Raw genomic sequence first — 18735 nt, 5'->3', positions numbered from 1 at the left:
AATCGTTCCCTAATTTATATATTTTATAAATCTGAATTTTATGTATCACATTGGGCTTGTCTTTTTTTTAATGTCAAATCTATATTAGCAGTAGTCTTAAATAACTTTTCTACAACTGCTATATCTACTATTTACTAGTTGTTTGGACAAAATAAATAGGTTAACCTAGCCTAAGTTTCTTCCTCTTTCAGTGGGTACAACACAACCTCAGTTTAATGAGCATCAGCTATATGCTAGGCACAGACTGAAGCAAGTCCCTTGTATGCCATCTCATTTTGCCCTTAAAATAACCTCATAAAGTAGAAATTATCCTCATTTTACTAAGAAATAAATGGAAACTTAGAAATAATTTGCTTAAAACCACTCAGATAATGACTGGCTGAGCTGGGATCTGAATCAGGCTTGACATCAAAGCCCATGATCTCAAACACTACATTACACTGCCTCTCGCATCAGATAAATATTTGTGCATGTGCACACTATATCCTGTTCTCACAGGTCTCTTGCAATGAGTAAATGAGTTAAGGTATGTAAATATCATTATAAATTAAAACATTATCCAAATGTAAGGGGATGTTTTACCTTCAAGTGGTTCTTGCAGAACAAATGCATTTAACTGAACTTCATTTTTAGGCAGGGTGATCTGGACACTCTTTCCAGCGGATACCACCAGCTCCTTTATAACTAGAAACAAAGAAAATATACAGGACATAAGAAATTAGATCCAGACTATCTCATTTCTCTCCCTCCTTTGGGGCCCAATTTGTTTTATAAATAATATTCTGCTATTTCCTTTATTTCCTCATTATTTATCTACTTTCTAATCCCCTGAAATTTGATTCTGCCCCCACTTTTCTCCTGACAAAGATCTTTTGAGGTCATCAACAAATTGATCCTTAGCAAATCCAATAGTTCTTTCTCAACTCACATACTTTACTTCTGTGGCATCTAATAATGCTGACTGCCTCGTTATTAAAACTCTCAGTTATCATGACACCATATTGTTCTACTTTTATTCCTTGTTCTCTGAGTTTTTCTTCACTGTATTTTAACTAGTCTGTCCCTAAGCCCTCTTTATATAGTACTTTCCATAGAGTTCAATAATTAAAGTTCTACAGTGTCTCAAGGATCATCTTTATGCTAATAAATAACCTTCTAATAAAATACATCTGTAACATTCCTGGAAGAAATGCCAAATATTGATCATGAAGCTAACCTTAATAATTTCTTTCTATTCCAATTGCTACAACCATAGACTTAGGTTATTCCAAGAATCTTAACTGGTCTTCCCTCTGCTAACACTCCCCACTGTAATCTATTCTGTCTTCTTCAAATACTACCCCCACCCTGTTACTCTCCTACTTAAGACCCCCCACTCCCACACCATGTTCGAGGCCAACTCCTAATCTGGCATTAGAGAACCATTATCATCTGATCACACCATCTCACCTTTCCTACCCAATTCTGCCTCAGCTGTATTCATTTTCCCTCTTGTGCTCCATACAAGACATGGTCTACTCTTGGGGACTTTGCTAATGTTACTTCCTTCAACTGGGCTATATGTTTTATTATAAATCAGTACTTTGTTTCTAGCTTAAAGCCAGTCTTCTCTCCAAGAAATCTTCTCAGACCATTTCAGTTCAAACTTACCTATTTCCTGAACTACTTCAGCATTTCTGGAATACCCATATCAGCTAATAGCTATATACATACGCTCTTCATACTATTCAATAACTATCTCATACATGTCTAGGTTTCTCAACTTTGACATTACTGACATTTTGGACCAGATAACTCTTTGTTGTAGGGGGTGGGAGGAACTGTCCTACACACTGTAAGATGGTTAGCAGTATCCCAGGCCCCCACCCACTAGGTGTCAGTAGCAACCCTCCTCCATAATTGTAACAACCAAAAATATTTGCAGGTTATCGAGAACTACTATTATATAAATCTTATTTCTCTGACAATAATTGTCATTTGGCATGATACCTAGGAATTAGAGAGCTTAAAGCAAACAAATGGCTGGTCCATCCATATTTCAACACTGGGGGTCTTGAAACAAATGGCTGGTCCATCCATATTTCTTAGAAAACATGAAATTTGAGATTTATCTGCTTGAGAACACTGCACTTGGGGAGAAAGGAAATCTTCCTTATGGAAATTTCAGCATTTAGACACCCTAAGAGGTTGAATAAGAATTCTCTGAAGTGACTTTCAGAAAGAGAAAGAAAGAAAGAAAGAAAGAAAGAAAGAAAGAAAGAAAGAAAGAAAGAAAGAAAGAAAGAAAAGAGAAACCACTATACTCATAAAGAGTGTAATGGACAAAAATATAGCATTGCTCAAACCCTTCACAATTACACCAAAAATTACAGGCATTCTGCCTGAACACAAAAATTACTTTAATACCTCAGGATTGAAACCCCAAAATTTCACGTTATACCACCATGAAAGAAGACCCTAGGAAATCAAAAATCAGCAAAAATTCATTTTCATTGGCTTGGCTTCACCCTGTTGCCTTTTCAGGGGATAAAGAATTAGTTTCCTTGATCAACCACTTCCTCCTAATACCTTAGAACAGCACTCATGAAGCACAGACTTGTTAAGGCAACACTCCTTATAAATTTCCTTCCTATGGGTTGCTTAAAAATAAAGATGCTGCTGAAATCAGAGAGACTAAGAACTGACGTACAATCAGACATTCAGAAGGCAAATAGGTACGTAGATCCAACGGTCTTCCCACTGGCTTCTGTTTGTTTGGTTCCTTGAACATTACTTAATTGAATCTTGTGCCTTTTAGTCCCCAACACAGTGGAATCTGGCTCTGGGCAAAAGAGCCTCATAAATTCTCATAGGCTGGGGCCTGCTGAGAAAAAGGATGGAGAGCCCCAAGTCCTATGATTACAGATACAATGACAGGATTATTATTTTTTCCCCCTAATCCACAGCACTTAAAAGTCATGCCTCCCTCCTTTTCTTGCAGTAAAGGGGACACTGTGATCAAACGCTCTACTTTTCATATCTTATCTCCAAGGACAGAAGCAAAGGGCCTCACCTGGGTATGGTGCTGAAGTGCTCTGGAAAGAGGCCTGGGGGGTAGGAGTAGCATAACTGTAGGAGGGAGCCACTGGCAGAGGGGTAACAATCTGGATTCTCCCAGGGCTTTTTATGTGCTGAGTGCTAGGCGTAGCACCAGGATCCTCTGGTGTCTCAGGCTGGACTGACACATTCTTTGACCAACCAGGAGTCTCCGCAGTCAGGACTGTGGTTAAGGGACTGGAAATTACAACGGCCTTGTGGACCTAAAGAAATGCAAACATTCGCTTGAATAGGCAAAAGTTATACAGCCAGTTTTTAGGTTATGTCTCATAAAATAATTACATGTTAAATGTTTTTATGAAAAATGCAAAACTGTCAAAAATATTAAAGAAACTAATCTCGCCACCCAAAGTGGTGTTCAAATGTTGTTGTCAGTCTTCCTAGTCTTTTCTACTATGCAAAGAGGTTTGCTTAAAACAAAATAGTCATAACCATTCTATGCATACTCTTTTACCTTCTTTTCTCAACATTTACATTAAACCTTTCTACAAATCCTTCTTAAGCACTTATGGAACAGGGCTGTGGATCCAAAATATAAATAAGACAGAATAGCTGTGCTCAACAAGTGCACCGTCTAGTGGGAGAGAGAACAAAAAACCTAACAAGCCAAAATGATAAATACACCTATAAAGGTTACACTGAGCCCAAAAAGCATGGTCTGAAGAGAACTTATCTCCTCTCTTGAAGAGGGAGCATGTGAAGGACAGTTTCAATAAATAAATAAAGGCTTTTTCTAGAGGACAGTCCTAAGCTGAGTTTAAAAAGGTAAACAGGTTTTTACTAGAAAAAAGCTGAGGGGAAAGAGAATATAGGTACAGGAAATGAGATTAGCATGGCTTGTGTCGGGAGCTAAGAGTCATAAGCAAAGTGAGAGGCAGGAAGTAATGGAGGATGAGCTGGAAAGACTGTCAAGAGCCAGACTAAAGAAGACACATACTATTTTAAGGTGCCAGGTAGTGTTGAGCAATTACAGTGTTGTAGACAGGGAAATGACAAGGTCAGGTTTTTGTCTTAAATGGATCATTCAGGTTGCTGCATCATGTAAGGGTTTGAAGAACTAAGACAACAGCAGAAATACCACTTAGGAAGGTACTGCATTCATCCAAATGAGAAATGATGAACGGCTACACAAGACTGGTGGTATGGATTTTTTTTAATCAACTGAATTGAAGTGTATTTTACAGAAAGTAAACTGCATGCTTTTAAAGTGTATAGGACTATGAGTTTTGACAAGGGTATATACCCAGGTAACCACAATCAAGAGAGAAACCATTTCCGTCAGCCCCAGAAGTTGGCTCATTCCCTTTGCAGTAAATTCCTGCCTCCACCCTCAGGCTCACGCAACCACTGATTTGTTTTCTGTCTCCATTGGTTAGTTTGGGCTTTCTTATATTCCATATAAAATGAATCTATTTCTGGTCACGTACTATTTTTGTTTCTGGCTGCTTTCATTCAACATATTTAAAAAAAAAATTTTTTTAATGTTTTTATTTATTTTTGAAGGAGAGAGAGACAGAGCATGAGCAGGGGAGGAGCAGAGAGAGGGAGACACAGAACCCGAAGCAGGCTCCAGGCTCCAAGCTGTCAGCACAGAGCCCGACGTGGGGCTCGAACCCACCAACTGCGAGATCATGACCTGAGCCAAAGTCGGACGCTCAACCGACTGAGCCACCCAGGCGCCCCTCACTCAACATATTTTAAAGATTCATTCATGTTATTGTGTATATCAGTAATTCCTTCCTTTTTATTACTGAGTAATATACCATTCTAGAGATATACTAAAATTCATTTACCCATTCATCTATTGATAGAGATTGAAGCGGTTTTCAGTTCTCAGCTCTTGTAAATAAATCTGCTATAAATGTTTGAATACCAAAGTTTCTGTTAACATGTGTTTTAGTTAATTTGGGGTAAATACTCAGAAGTCTTTATTGCGGGTTACATATAAGTGTATATTTAAGTTTATGAACTGTTATCTAAAGTGGCTACACCATTTTGCATTTCTACCAGCAATGTATGAGAGTTCCAGGTGCTCCACAACTTCACCACACTTGGTATTCTTGGTCTTTTTATTTTTCATCATTCTAGTAGTATCTCACTGTGATTTAATTTGCATTTTTTTGATGACTAATGAGGCTGAATATTTGTTTATGTGTTTACTGGCCAGTCATATGTTTTCTTTAGTGACATTCAAATCTTTGTCCACTTTTTTTTTACTTTATTAAGACATAACTGACATACAATAAACAGAACATATTTAAAGTGTACAATTTGACAAATTTTACTATATGCATACTTTGAAGCCATCACCACAATCAAGATAATGAGCATATCCATCACTTCCAAAGATTCCTCATGCTCCTTTGTAATCCCTTGTCCCAACTCCCAGCCCCAAGCAACCACTGCTCTGCTTCTGTCACTACAGATTAGTTTGCATCTTCTAGTATTTTATAGAAACAGAATCACATTCTATGTACTCTTTTTGTCAGCTTCTTTCACCCAGCGAAATTATTTTGCTATTTGTCCACATTGCTGTCTGTATCAGTACCTTTTCCTTTATGATTGCTGAGCAACGCATATATTAATATACCACAATTTGTTTATTCATTCACCAATAGATGGACATATGGGCTGGTTCCAGTTTTTGCCTATTACAAATTGACTTGCTATAAATATTCCTCTATAAGTCTTTGTATGAACCATATATCCTTTCATTTCTCTTGTGTAAATATCTGCAAGTAGAATGCCTGGTCATAAGGGAGATACGCCTTTAACTTTAAAAAAACTACCAAACTATTTTCCAAAGTTGTATCATTATATAGTCCCACCACTGGTATGAGAATTCCAGTTGTTCTACAACCTTGACAGAAATTGTTTTTTTTGTCTTTTTAAGTCTTTTTAAGTTTAGACATTATGGAGGTGTGTAATGGCATCTTATTGTTGTTTTAATATCCATTTTCCCAATGATTAATAAGTATCTTTTCATGCACTTATTGGACATTTTTGTCCCAACACTGTATTGGATTGTATGAATTCTTTGATGGACTATCTGTTCAAATCCTTTGCTTTATTATTAGTTTTCTGATTAAGTTCAACAGCTCGTTATGTATTCTAGAATAAGAGCTTTGTTGGGTATTTAATTTGCAAATATGGTTTCCCAGTCTGTAGCTTGCCTTTTCATTTTTGTTACTGGTGTCTTTTAAATAGCAAAAGTCTATAATTTTTTATTCTAATTTATCATTTTTTTTCTTTTATGGTTCATGCTTTTAGTGATATGTTTATTTATTTATTTAATGACAAGATCACAAAAGGGTTCTCCTGTGTTTTCTTCTATAAGTTTTATAATTTGAGCTCTTACATTTAGGTCTATGATCCATATGAGATAATTTTTCTGTACAGTAGGAGGTAAGGGTCAATGTTCATGTTTTTTCATATCACTATCCAATTGTTCCAGCATTTATTTATTGAAAAGATTATCCTCTCCCCATGGACTTGCCTTGGCACATCAACTAACCATATTTGCGTGGGTCTATTTCTAGATGTTATTCTGTTTCACTAATTTAGTCTATCTTTACACCAATACTACTGCTTTGATGACTGCAGCTTTACACTAAGTCTTAAAGCTACAGAGTTTAAATCTTCCAACTCTGTTGTTTATTTTCAAGGTCGTTTTGACATTCTAAGTCCCAATCCATGAACATGATTGCACCAGTTTTCTAGGGCTGCCATAACAAATTACCACAAACTTAGTGGCCTAAAACAACAGAAACTTATTCTCTCACAGTTCTAGAAGCCCAAAGTTTGAAATCAAGACATTTGCAGGGCCACAATCCTACTGAAGGCCTTTGGGGAGACCTTCTTTGCCTCTTCCAACTCCCAGAGGCTCTTAGCATTTCTTGGCTTGTGGCAACATAACTTCAATCGCTATCTTCATCTTCACATGACTGTCTTCCTTGTGTCTCTCTGGGTCCAAATCTACCTTTGCTTCCTCATGAAAAGACACCAGGCATTCGATTTAGAGTCCACCCTAAATAAATAAAGAATGATTTCAACTTAAGATCCTTAACTAACTACATCTACAAATATCCTATTTCCAAATAAGGGCAAATACTGAGGTCCCAGGAGGACATTATTTTGAAGGGAACACTCTTACAATGCGGTATTATTTCTCCATTTATTTAGTTCTTTACTTTCAGCGATGTCTTACAGTTTTTGGTACGTAGCTCTTGCACATATTTTGTTAAATCCATCCTTAAGTATTTTATGTTTTTGTATGCCATACATTTTTTATTTTTATTTTTCTTAATGTTTATTTATTTAGAGAGAGAGACAGAGCATGCACACAAGTGGAAGACGGGCAGAGAGAGAAGGAGAGAGAATCCCAAGCAGGCTCCACACTGGCAGCCCAGAGCCCAACACGAGGCTCTATCTCACGAACCATGAGATCATGGCCTGAGATGAAATCAAGAGTCAGATGCTTGGGGCGCCTGGGTGGCTCAGTCGGTTAAGCGTCCGACTTCAGCTCAGGTCACAATCTCACGCTCCGTGAGTTCGAGCCCCGCGTCAGGCTCTGGGCTGATGGCTGAGAGACTGGAGCCTGCTTCCAGTTCTGTGTCTCCCTCTCTTTCTGCCCCTCCCCCGTTCATGCTCTGTCTCTCTCTGTCTCAAAAATAAATAAACGTTAAAAAAAAAATTAAAAAAAAAAAAAAGTCAGATGCTTAACCAACCAAGCCGTCCAGGCACCCTGGATGCTATACATTTTTAAAAACTTCAACTTCCAAGTATTCATCACTAATATATAAACACAATTGATTTTTGTATATTGGTCTTATATCCTGAAGCCGTTCTGAATTCCCTTAAATAGTTCCAGTAGTTTTTGTGTAGATTCCTTGGAATTTGGGGGGTACATGATTCTATCATCTGTGAATAAAGGCAGTTTTCCTTCTTTATCTCCAATCTGTATTCCTTTAATTTCTTTTTCTTGCATTATTACATTAGCTAGGACTCCAGTACAATGCTGAGTAAAAGTGGCTAGAGCCACAATTTGCTGGGCAATGTTCATCTTGTTTTCCTTTGTATCTTTGAACACGGGTTCCTTTAACTTTTTAAGCATGTTTTTAACAGCACTGAAGTCTTGCTAAATCTGACAGCTGAGTCCTCTCAGAATTCACTTCTACTGATTACTTTTCTTTCCCTAAATATGGGTCATACTTTCCTGATTCTTTTTTTACATGTCTCATGACACCTGGTTGGAAACTGGAAATTTTAGATCATATACTGCAGCAATTCGGGATTCTATTTTATTTTTCTGATGGGCTGTTGATTATTTTTAGTAACTTCTGTGTGCTTAAACTGAAGGATCAGACTCCCTCCACAGAATGTTGCAAGTGATACCTTTGCTCAGTTTTGTTTTGTTTTTTATTCTTATTTATGGGGCGCCTGGGTGGCGCAGTCGGTTAAGCGTCCGACTTCAGCCAGGTCACGATCTCGCGGTCCGTGAGTTCGAGCCCCGCGTCAGGCTCTGGGCTGATGGCTCGGAGCCTGGAGCCTGTTTCCGATTCTGTGTCTCCCTCTCTCTCTGCCCCTCCCCCGTTCATGCTCTGTCTCTCTCTGTCCTAAAAATAAATAAACGTTGAAAAAAAAAAATTTTATTCTTATTTTTATTTTAGCCTGGCTTCCTAGATGTCGCTCCTGTATCTGCACAGTTTAGCAGTCAGTCAATGATTTGGGCAGAGGTTACTCAAACACATTAAGCCCATAAACCTTCACCCTCTGCCAATCCATCTGTGTGTTCCTTGGGGAATGCACTGAAAGTTGCAGCCAATTCTCAAGTCTCCTTTGATTTTTACCTTTTACCAGGTTCTCTTGGGTATCTTTGGGTTTCTCCGTTGACCAGGGATATGTGGAGAGCTTATCTTAGCCCTTTTATGGCTCTCTTATTTTTAAGATCTTCCCATTAAGTTTCCGGCAGGCCCACCACTCATCCCAGCAGGCACTGCAATCTCAGGCTAGCAAAGCTGTGGATTCTCTCCATTCATTCCCAGCTAAGTTTGCCACGTTCAGTTGTCAAAGCTATGAGTTTTCACCCTTTGCCCCAAGCCATGTCGAACCTCTAGAAAAGTGGCTAGTTTTCATGTCCAACCACACACGTAAAACTACATTTCTTGTCACCTGAGCTGGAGTGATGGAGGTAGACACTGATGGGGGAAGCCCCAGGAAGAAGACTACAGACACCCACTGTACTTGCTCAAAGCATTATCAGCTGAAATGCTTCTCAATTTGCTTCTGCCTCTATTATATTTTTAGTAGCCTGAAATATTTTTGACAATTCTGTTCAATTTTATACGTATTTTTTCAATGAGAAAATTAGGGACCCTCTCATGATGCCATAAGTGGAAGTTCTCTAATCTCTATTTTCCCATTTTTAAAATCATTTACATTTCTTTTGAAATTCTTTAACTGTTCACTCACTAAAACCATCTTCCTTTAACTTCCTTTAGTTTTTTGAACATACTTTGAAGCCTTTGACTACTAACTCCAATATCTGAATCAAACTAGAGTCTGTTTCCACTGACTGCTTTTACCTCCTGAGTGTGGGTCACTTTCTCCTCTCTTTGCATGTCTAACAGTTTCTGTTTGAATACTGGACATCTAATATATGCAGTGACTCTGGATTCTACTGTATTTCACTGGGATTATTTACAGTATTTTTTTTCTAGAGGGCAAGTAACTTATCTGGACTTAGAACTGTAGACTTTGCTTCCTCTGCAATATGCAGCAACTGATATCTTTGTGTAATTCCCACAGCTGCTTTTTCTACCTGGTCCCCTGCAGGTGTTCTCGTTTAATCTGGTGATAAGCAAAACAATTTTGCCATAGATTGTACCCAGAATTGGGGCCTGCTCTGTGCTTTCTTAACTTCATGAGATTATTCCGTAAATTTTTTCAGCCTTAGACTCTGTACGTGGACTCCCTAAGTCAGTAAGACTTCAGATTTCTGCCACCTGAGCTATATATCGTTGAGGAATGCACTCAGTTAAACTCACAGAACTCACTTTGCATTACATTCTGTCTTTCAAAGACAGAACTCTGCCTCTCTGATCTCTGCCTGCTTTATTACCATGCCCTCTGGAATCTTCCTATGTAGGTGTAGTTTAGAGGTTCAGCCAGGGATTTTAGTAGAGTTTATTGTCAGGTTATGGATTTCACCATCTTCTGTGCTTTTCTTATTTTCCCCATAAATTTTCAGGGAATTTTTCCATCCTGAAATCTGTTCTTTGCCACCATAAGGAAATAAAACTAAAGTTTTCCACTGCCACTCTCCTCTGCTGTGGGGGTTAGCTAATGCCTTCAGGCAAAAATTTTAAAAAGCTGCAAACTCACAATTCTTATCACTTCCAGTTGCTGTTTTTTCAAGAATAAGCTCTCCTTTAGCTTCTGTCTGCTTTGGGATCCTTTCCAATTTCCTTAAATACATTTTTTTTTACATATTTTATAATTATTATCTGTGGGAGGATTCAGGAGACCACTTTACACTGCCACCATTACTGGAAATTCCTCCTGTGGGATGAATTTTAAAATATTAAGAATCTAATACTTGTGAAGCTGAAATGCATCAGGGGCTTGGGGGAAAGAATCTAAGATGAATCCCATGTTTCTAGCTTGAGTGGAGGAACTAACTATAGTGGTATCAAAAACTAAGATAGACTACAAAGGAGCAACTTTAAGAGAATAACAGGCAAGTTATGTTTTAGACATACTAAACCTGAGGTACAGCTGGGAAATTCAAAGCGACCCAGAGTTGGAATCAAGATCCCAAAGATAGCAACTGAAGCCATGGGAATACATAAGCTTACCCAAGAAGAGCAAGTAAGGAAAGGAAACGAGGCTTAAAAATAGAATACTTGGGAATAACAATGCTCCTGTAATGAGGAAAAATATCAATTAATTAAAACTGACCCAGAAATAACAGAGAGAACAGAACTGGTAGACAAAGGTATTAAAATAATAATCATTATATTCCATATATTCAAGAAGCTATAGGAAAAAGTGCGTGACTTCATATATTAAGTAGTGACACGGAAGATTTTTTTTTTTTAGTTTTTTTAATGTTTATTTATTTTAGAGACAGAGAGAAAGAGAGTGAGTAGGGGAGAGGCACAAGAAGAGGGGGACAGAGAATTCAAAGCAGGCTCTGTGCTGTCAGCAGAGAGCCCGATGTGGGGCTCAAACTCACAAACTATGAGATCATGACCTGAGCCAGAGTCAGATGCTTAACCAACTAAGCCACCCAGGAGCCCCAGGATGATATTTTTTTTAAAAGATCCAAATCAAGCTTCTAGAGATGAAGATTATAATGTGTAAGATGAAAAATACACTGTGGAGAATTTTGTGTTTGTGTGAGCCACTGCTGTGATTAAGGTATTGTTATCCTGGCTTATGTACAGACACATACATAAAATACATTGCAAAGATTAAATGGCACAGTAGACAATGCAGAAGAAAAGATAAGTAAACTTAAAGACATACTAACAGAAATGATTTGAAATGAAACACGCAGAGAAAAGACTGAAAAGAAATGAACAAAGTAGCAGCAACTTGTAAAACAAATTCAAGTGACCAAAAACACTTTGGAGTTCTCAAAGGAAGGGGGGACAGTAAAATATTTGAAAAAAATAATAGTCAATAATGTCCAAATCTGATGAAAACTATAAACCCACACTTGAATATAAATTTGAGTTTATGCTCCAAGGATAAGAAACAGAAAGAAAACTACACCAAGGAATAACAATGGAATTACTTAAAACAGCGATAAAATCGTAAAAGCAGCCAGAGAAAAAAGACACATTATGTATAAAGGAAAGAAATATATAAAAATTACAGCCGACTTTTCAATGAAATAACACAAGCTAGAAGATATTGCCACAGTATCTTTAAAGTACTGTAAGCAGGGGCACCTGGGTGGCTCGGTCAGTTAGGTGTTCAACTCTCAATTTTGGCTCAGGTCATGATCTCATGGTTCGCAGGATCAAGCTCCATGTAGGGCTCTGCGCTGACATGGCAGAGCCTGCTTAGGGTTCTCTCTCTCTCTGGCCCTGCCCTGCTCTTTCTCCCTCAAATAAACCTTTTTTTAAAAAAGGTATTATAGGGTACCTGGGTGGCTCAGCCGATTAAGTATCCAATTTTGCCTCAGGTCATGATCTCATGGTTCGTGAGTTCAAGGCCCGCATCAGGCTCTGTGCTGACAGCTCCAGCCATGCCAGAGCCTGCTTCAGATTCTGTGTCTCCCTCTCTCCCTGTCCCACCCCTGCTGACACGCTGTCTCTGTCTCCCTCAAAAATAAAAATAAACATTAAAAAAAATTTTTTTAATAAAAAAGGTACTATAGGGGCGCCTGGGTGGCGCAGTCGGTTAAGCGTCCGACTTCAGCCAGGTCACGATCTCGTGGTCCGTGAGTTCGAGCCCCGCGTCAGGCTCTGGGCTGATGGCTCAGAGCCTGGAGCCTGTTTCCGATTCTGTGTCTCCCTCTCTCTCTGCCCCTCCCCCCGTTCATGCTCTGTCTCTCTCTGTCTCAAAAATAAATAAACGTTAAAAAAATAAAAAAGGTACTATAAGCAAAAAAACAAAAACAACCCTGCCAACTTAGATTTACTTAAACAACAAAGGTATTTTTCAAAGATGAAGGTGAAATAAAGACTTTTCAGACATACAAAAGCTGAAAGAATTCATCACTACAAACCTATACCACAAGAAATGATAAAGAAAATCCTTCAAGACAAAGAAGATGATACCAAATGGAAACCTAGATCTACATAAAGTAATAAAGAGCACTGAAAATAGTAACTAATTGGTTATATATTTCTTCTTATTATTCAAATCTCTTTAAAAGGTAACTGGCTGTTTAAAACAAAAATAGTAGTAATAGATGCTATGGTTTATAACATGTGGAAGTAAAATGTATGACAACAATAGAGCAAAGGATGGAAAGAGAAAATAGAAGTGTCGTAAGGCCCTTACATTATATATGAACTAGTAAAATATCATTTGAATGTAGTTCTTGATAAGCTAATGATGTGAACTATAAACTCTATAGCAACCAGTAAAACTACATAACTATTATAACTATTAATCTTTTTACTGCTGCTGTAAAAAATTATATTAGCAGCCTAAACCATAAAAACTTATTATCTTACAGTTCTGCAGGATAATAATCCAGCACAGATCTCACTGGGGTAAGATTAAGGTGTTCACAGGGCTTTATTCCTTTTTGGAGGCTTTAGGAAAGAATCTGTTTCCTTGCTTTTCCCATTTTCTAGAAGCCATCTACTTTCTTTGGCTCATGGTCCCCTCTCTCCATTTTCAAAGCAAGCAATGTTACATCTCTCTATGTCTTTCTTCTATAGTTATATTATCCTCTTCCACATTTAAGGACTCTTGTGTATAAATTGGGCCTACCAAAAAATGCAAGATAATCTCCCTATTTTAAGGTCAGCTGTTTAATAACATTAATTCCATCTGCAACCCTACTTCCTCTTTGCTATGTAACATAACATAGTCACAGGTTCCTGAGAGTTGGACATTGGCCTCCTGTTCTGCCTATCACCACTAATAAATCAAGAAAAGCATGTAAAATGGAATAAAAAATAATTTCAGGGAGAGCATAAAAATAGGGATAAAATGAACAAAAGACACGTGGGACAAACACTAAATAAATACTAGGTAGTAGAATTTGACTCCAATCACATCAGTAGTCACATTAAATAGTCTACATATCTCAGTTAATCACCAGAGATTCTCAGACTGGAAAAAAAGCAATATCCAGCTATATGTAGCCTATAAAAAATACATTTTAAATATAAAAACACAAGTAAGTTAAAGGTAAAAACATGAAAAAAGATACATTATGCTAATACTAACCAAAAGAAAACCTGACTGGATATATCAATATCAGACAAAACAGATTTCAGAGCAAAGAATATTATCAAAGATAAAGAAGATGATTTTATAATGATAAAAGGGCCAATTCACCAAGAGTATGTAACAATCCTAAACATTTACACAGCTAATAAAATTTTCAAAGTACATGAAGCAAAAGCTAATCTAACAGTGAGGAGAAACAGATATATCCACAAATATAGTGTGGTATTTCATCACCTTTCTAAATAACTGATAGAAACTAACAGAAAATAAGGATATAGAAGATCTGAACAACAGTAACCAATTTGACCTATTTGACATTTATAGAACACTCACCCAACAATAATAGTAGGATACATATTCTTTTCAAATACACAATGAACATTTACCAAGACAGACCATTTTCTGAACCATAAAACAGGTCTCAATGCATTTAAAAGGATTTAAGTCATACAACATTCACAGACAGCAATGCATTAAAATTATATTAAATTACCAATCAATAAGACAACAATATCTGGAAGGCCCTCCCCCCCAATATTTGGATACCACATTACATACTTCTAAATAACCCAAGAGTCAAAGAAATAGTCAAAAAGGAAATTTAAAAGTATCCTGAACTGAATGAAACTGTAAAAACAAAATATCAAAACTTGTAGGATTCAGCTAAAGCAGTACTTGGAGGGAAATTTATAGCACTAAAACGCCTATGTTAGAAAAAAATCTGAATTAACAATTGAGATTATATCTTAAGAAACTAGAAAAAGAGCAAATGAAATCCAAATTATGAAGAAGAAATAAAATAATAGATTAGAGCAGAAATCAATAAAATAGAAAAGCAATAGAGAAAAATGAATAAAACCAAAGATTCATTAAGAAAATCTAGTCAGTCTGATGCGGGGAGAGGGGGGGAGAAAGGGGAAGGGAACACAAATTACCAATATAATCACTACAGGTTCTACAGTTATTAGAAGGGCAATAAGGGAATATTATGAGCAACTTTATGCCAATAAGTTTGACTATTGGGACAAAATGCACAAATTACCTGAAAGACACAATCTGCCCAAGTTCACTCATGAAGAACTATTATAGATAACCTAAATTGCTATGTATCTATTATATAGATGAATTTATAGTTTAAGATTTTCCTGCAAAGAACTCCAGGTCAAGATAGCTTCACTGGGGAATTATATTGAACATTTAAGGAATAAATAGTACCGGTTCGACACTAACTTTTCCAAGAAACGAAAAGAGTTAAAACTTTCAGCTCATTTTATAAGGCCAGTATTTCTTTGATGTTAAAAATCACAGGCTAATATCCCTCGTGAATACAAATTCAAAATTCATAACGAAATTTTAGTAAACCAAATATAACAATATACAGAAAGGATAATATATTATGACTAAGTAGGTTTTATCTCAGCAACACAGGGTAATTTAATACTCAAAATCAATCAAGGTATTCACCATGTTAACACACTGAAAACAAAAACCCATATGATCATATCAATACATGTAAAAAAAAAAAAAGCATTTGACAAAACCCAACATTTATTCCTGATACAAATTCACATCAACACTTTCACCACTTTTATTCAACATTGTAGTAAAGGTTCTAGGCAGTGCAATAAGGCAAGAAAAAGAAATAACAGGCATCCACATCAGAAAAGAAGTAAAATGGTCTTTATTCACAGACAACATGATTATAAATAGAGAAAATCCAATGGAATCTACAAAAAAGTTACTGGTATGATTAAGTGAGCTTAGCAAGGTTTCAGGATACAAGATCAATCTACAAAAAGTAATTATATTTCTACACACTAGCAACAAACAGAAACTGAATTTTTTTTATAGTTTCTTTCACGGAGCATTTTCGAAACTCAATTTTTTAAATGCCAATTATAATAACACCAAAAGTAATAAAATACTTAGAAGTAAGTGACAAAATATGTGCAAGATCTGTACCCTGAAAACAACACATTGCTGAGAGAAATTAACGATGATGTAAATAAAAAGAAAGATACACTGTGTTCATGGATCACTAGATCACTATTATTATTAGGCTATCAATTCTCTCCAAATTGATCTATAGCCCCAAGATAGTCCCAATAAAAATACCAGAAGGCTTTTTAAAAATAAATTGACAAGATGATTTTTTTGACAAAATGATTCTAAAATTTATATGGAAACAATGGACCCAGAATAGCCAAAAATTTCTTTTTTAAATTTTGTATATGTTTATTTATTTTTGAGGGAGAGAGAGAGAAAGAGAGCATGTGAGTGGGGGAGGAGCAGAGAGAGGGAGACAGAAAATCCAAAGCAGGCTCCATGCCATCAGCTTAGCCCAACATGGGGCTCAAACCCACAAACCCTGAAATCATGACCTGAGCCAAAGTCCGACGCTCAACCGAGCCACCCAGGCTTCCCCTAGCCAAAAAATTTCTGATAACAAAGAACAAAGCTGTAAGATTTACATAATCTGAATAAAAGACTTACTACAAAACTATCATTATCAAGACAGTGTGGTGTTGAAGTGCCTGGCTGGCTCAGTCGGTAGAGCAGGCGACTCTTGATCTCAGGGTCATGAATTCAAGCCCCACATTGGGCAAAGAACTTACTTAAAAAAAAGACAGGGTGGTGTTGATATAGACAATGTATCAATATAAACAAATAAAATGATGGAACCAAAAAGAGTCCAGAAATAGATTCATAAGTATATAGTTAACTGATTTTCAATAAAGTGAAAAGCAATTCAGTGGAGAAAGGATGCAAAAAATATGGTGCTACCACAACTGGATATTCATATGCTAAAAAACAAAACAAAACAAAACCCTTCCATCCACAGCTCCTACCATGCACAAAAACATTCTAGACCTGAACTTAAAAACTTAAAACTAGGGGCGCCTGGGTGGCGCAGTCGGTTAAGCGTCCGACTTCAGCCAGGTCACGATCTCGCGGTCCGTGAGTTTGAGCCCCGCGTCAGGCTCTGGGCTGATGGCTCAGAGCCTGGAGCCTGTTTCCGATTCTGTGTCTCCCTCTCTCTCTCTGCCCCTCCCCCGTTCATGCTCTGTCTCTCTCTGTCCCCCAAAAAATAAATAAACGTTGGAAAAAAAATGTTTAAAAAAAAAAAAAACTTAAAACTATAAAACTTTCTGAAGTTAGGATAAAATCTTTCTAAAACACAATACCAAAAGCATGATCCATAAATTTAAAAAACTGATAAACTAGACATCATCAAAATTAATATCTGCTCTTCAAAAGACACTGCTAAGAGAATGAAAATACAAGCCACAGATTGAGAGACTATTTACAAATCAAATTTCTAATAAACAACATATATGCAGAATATGTATGTAAGAGGACAACCCAATTTTTAAAATGGGGAAAACTATAAACACGTTACCAAAAAATATATAAATGGCAAATAAGTACATGAAAAGATGTTCAACATCATCAGTCATGAAGAAAATGCAAAGAAAAGCCACAATGAGATACTATTAACACACCTATTACAATGTCTAAAACCATACAAAGTTTAGTGAGAAGGTGGAACACCTAGAACTTTCATACATTACAAATGGGAATGTAAAATGGTACAACTGCTTGGAAAAAGTTTGGCGGTTTCTTATAATATTAAATATATACCTATGATATGATGCAGCTATTCCACGCCCAGGTATTTATCCAAGAGAAATCAAAGTATATCCCCATACAAAGACTTTTACACAAATTTCCTAACAGCCTTATCTGCACCCAAAAATCTAGAAACAATTCAAATGTCCATCAACAGGTGAACAGATAAACAAATGATGTATCCATACAGTGGAACACTATTTAGCAATTAAAGGGAACCAACTACACACTATGTAGGATGTGACACATACTACAACAAGGATGAACATCAAAACATGATGCTAAGTGAAAGAAGCCAGACTCAAAAGACTACATATTGCATGGCTCATTTATATGAAAAGTCCAGACAAGGCAAATTTAAAGAGATTAGTGGATGCCTGGGGCTAAGAGTGAGAGTGGGGATGGCACAAGGGAAGTTTTTGGGGTGACAGAAATGTTAAACTGGATGGTGGTGATAATGCACAACTCTATGCTTAATAAAATCACAAAACTGTATGCTTACAAGGAGTGAATTTTATGGCATCCTCAATAAAGTCGTTAAAAAGAGTACATAATGTATGATTCCATTTATATAAAAATTCTGGAAAATCTATAATAACCTAAAGCAGATCAGTGGTTGCCCTGGGGTAAGGGAGGGAGAAGGAAGGACAGATTATAAAGGGACAGGAGGAAACTTTGGGACGTAATGGATATGTTCATTACCTTTTTTGTGGGGATGGTTTTATAGGTATATTTTTGTTAAAACAAATTATACACTTTAAACATGTACATACAGTTTATGTCAATTACACTTCAAGAAAGCTGTTTTTTAAAAGTATGGTATTCACATGGAACAAAAACAGACACTCAGATCAATGGAACAGAATAGAAATGGACTCACAAACGTACGGCCAACTAATCTTTGACTAAGCAAGAAAGAAGAGCCAATGGAATAAAGACAGTCTCTTCAGCAAGTGGGGCTGGGAAAACTGGACAGCGGCATGCAGAAAAATGAACCTGGACCACTTTCTTACACAATACACAAAAATAAACTCAAAATGGAGGAAAGACCTAAATGTAAGACAGGAAGCCATCAAAATCCTCAAGGAG

At 36.8% G+C, this 18735-nt stretch overlaps 1 protein-coding gene across 3 annotated transcripts in view; it reads right to left on the bottom strand.

Moving 5' to 3' along the window:
* Window positions 1-18735, bottom strand: part of KIAA0319L (KIAA0319 like) — a 95532-nt gene that overhangs the window by 35674 nt on the left and 41123 nt on the right. For all 3 annotated transcript variants that reach the window (XM_047082475.1, XM_047082474.1, XM_047082473.1), the window contains 2 exons: window positions 3053-3299; window positions 583-684 (listed from right to left, as the gene is read on the bottom strand). In XM_047082475.1, coding sequence (XP_046938431.1) covers window positions 583-684; window positions 3053-3299 — 349 coding nt within the window. The remainder of the gene's footprint in view (window positions 1-582; window positions 685-3052; window positions 3300-18735) is intronic.

Source organism: Lynx rufus, unplaced genomic scaffold, assembly GCF_022079265.1.
Source record: "Lynx rufus isolate CCGP_SWC_20201006 ecotype Redwood Valley unplaced genomic scaffold, mLynRuf1.p SCAF_2, whole genome shotgun sequence".
NCBI classification, from domain to species: domain Eukaryota; kingdom Metazoa; phylum Chordata; class Mammalia; order Carnivora; family Felidae; genus Lynx; species Lynx rufus.
The sequence above is the reverse complement of the archived record's forward strand: the minus strand, read 5'-3'. Positions and strand labels throughout refer to the sequence as shown.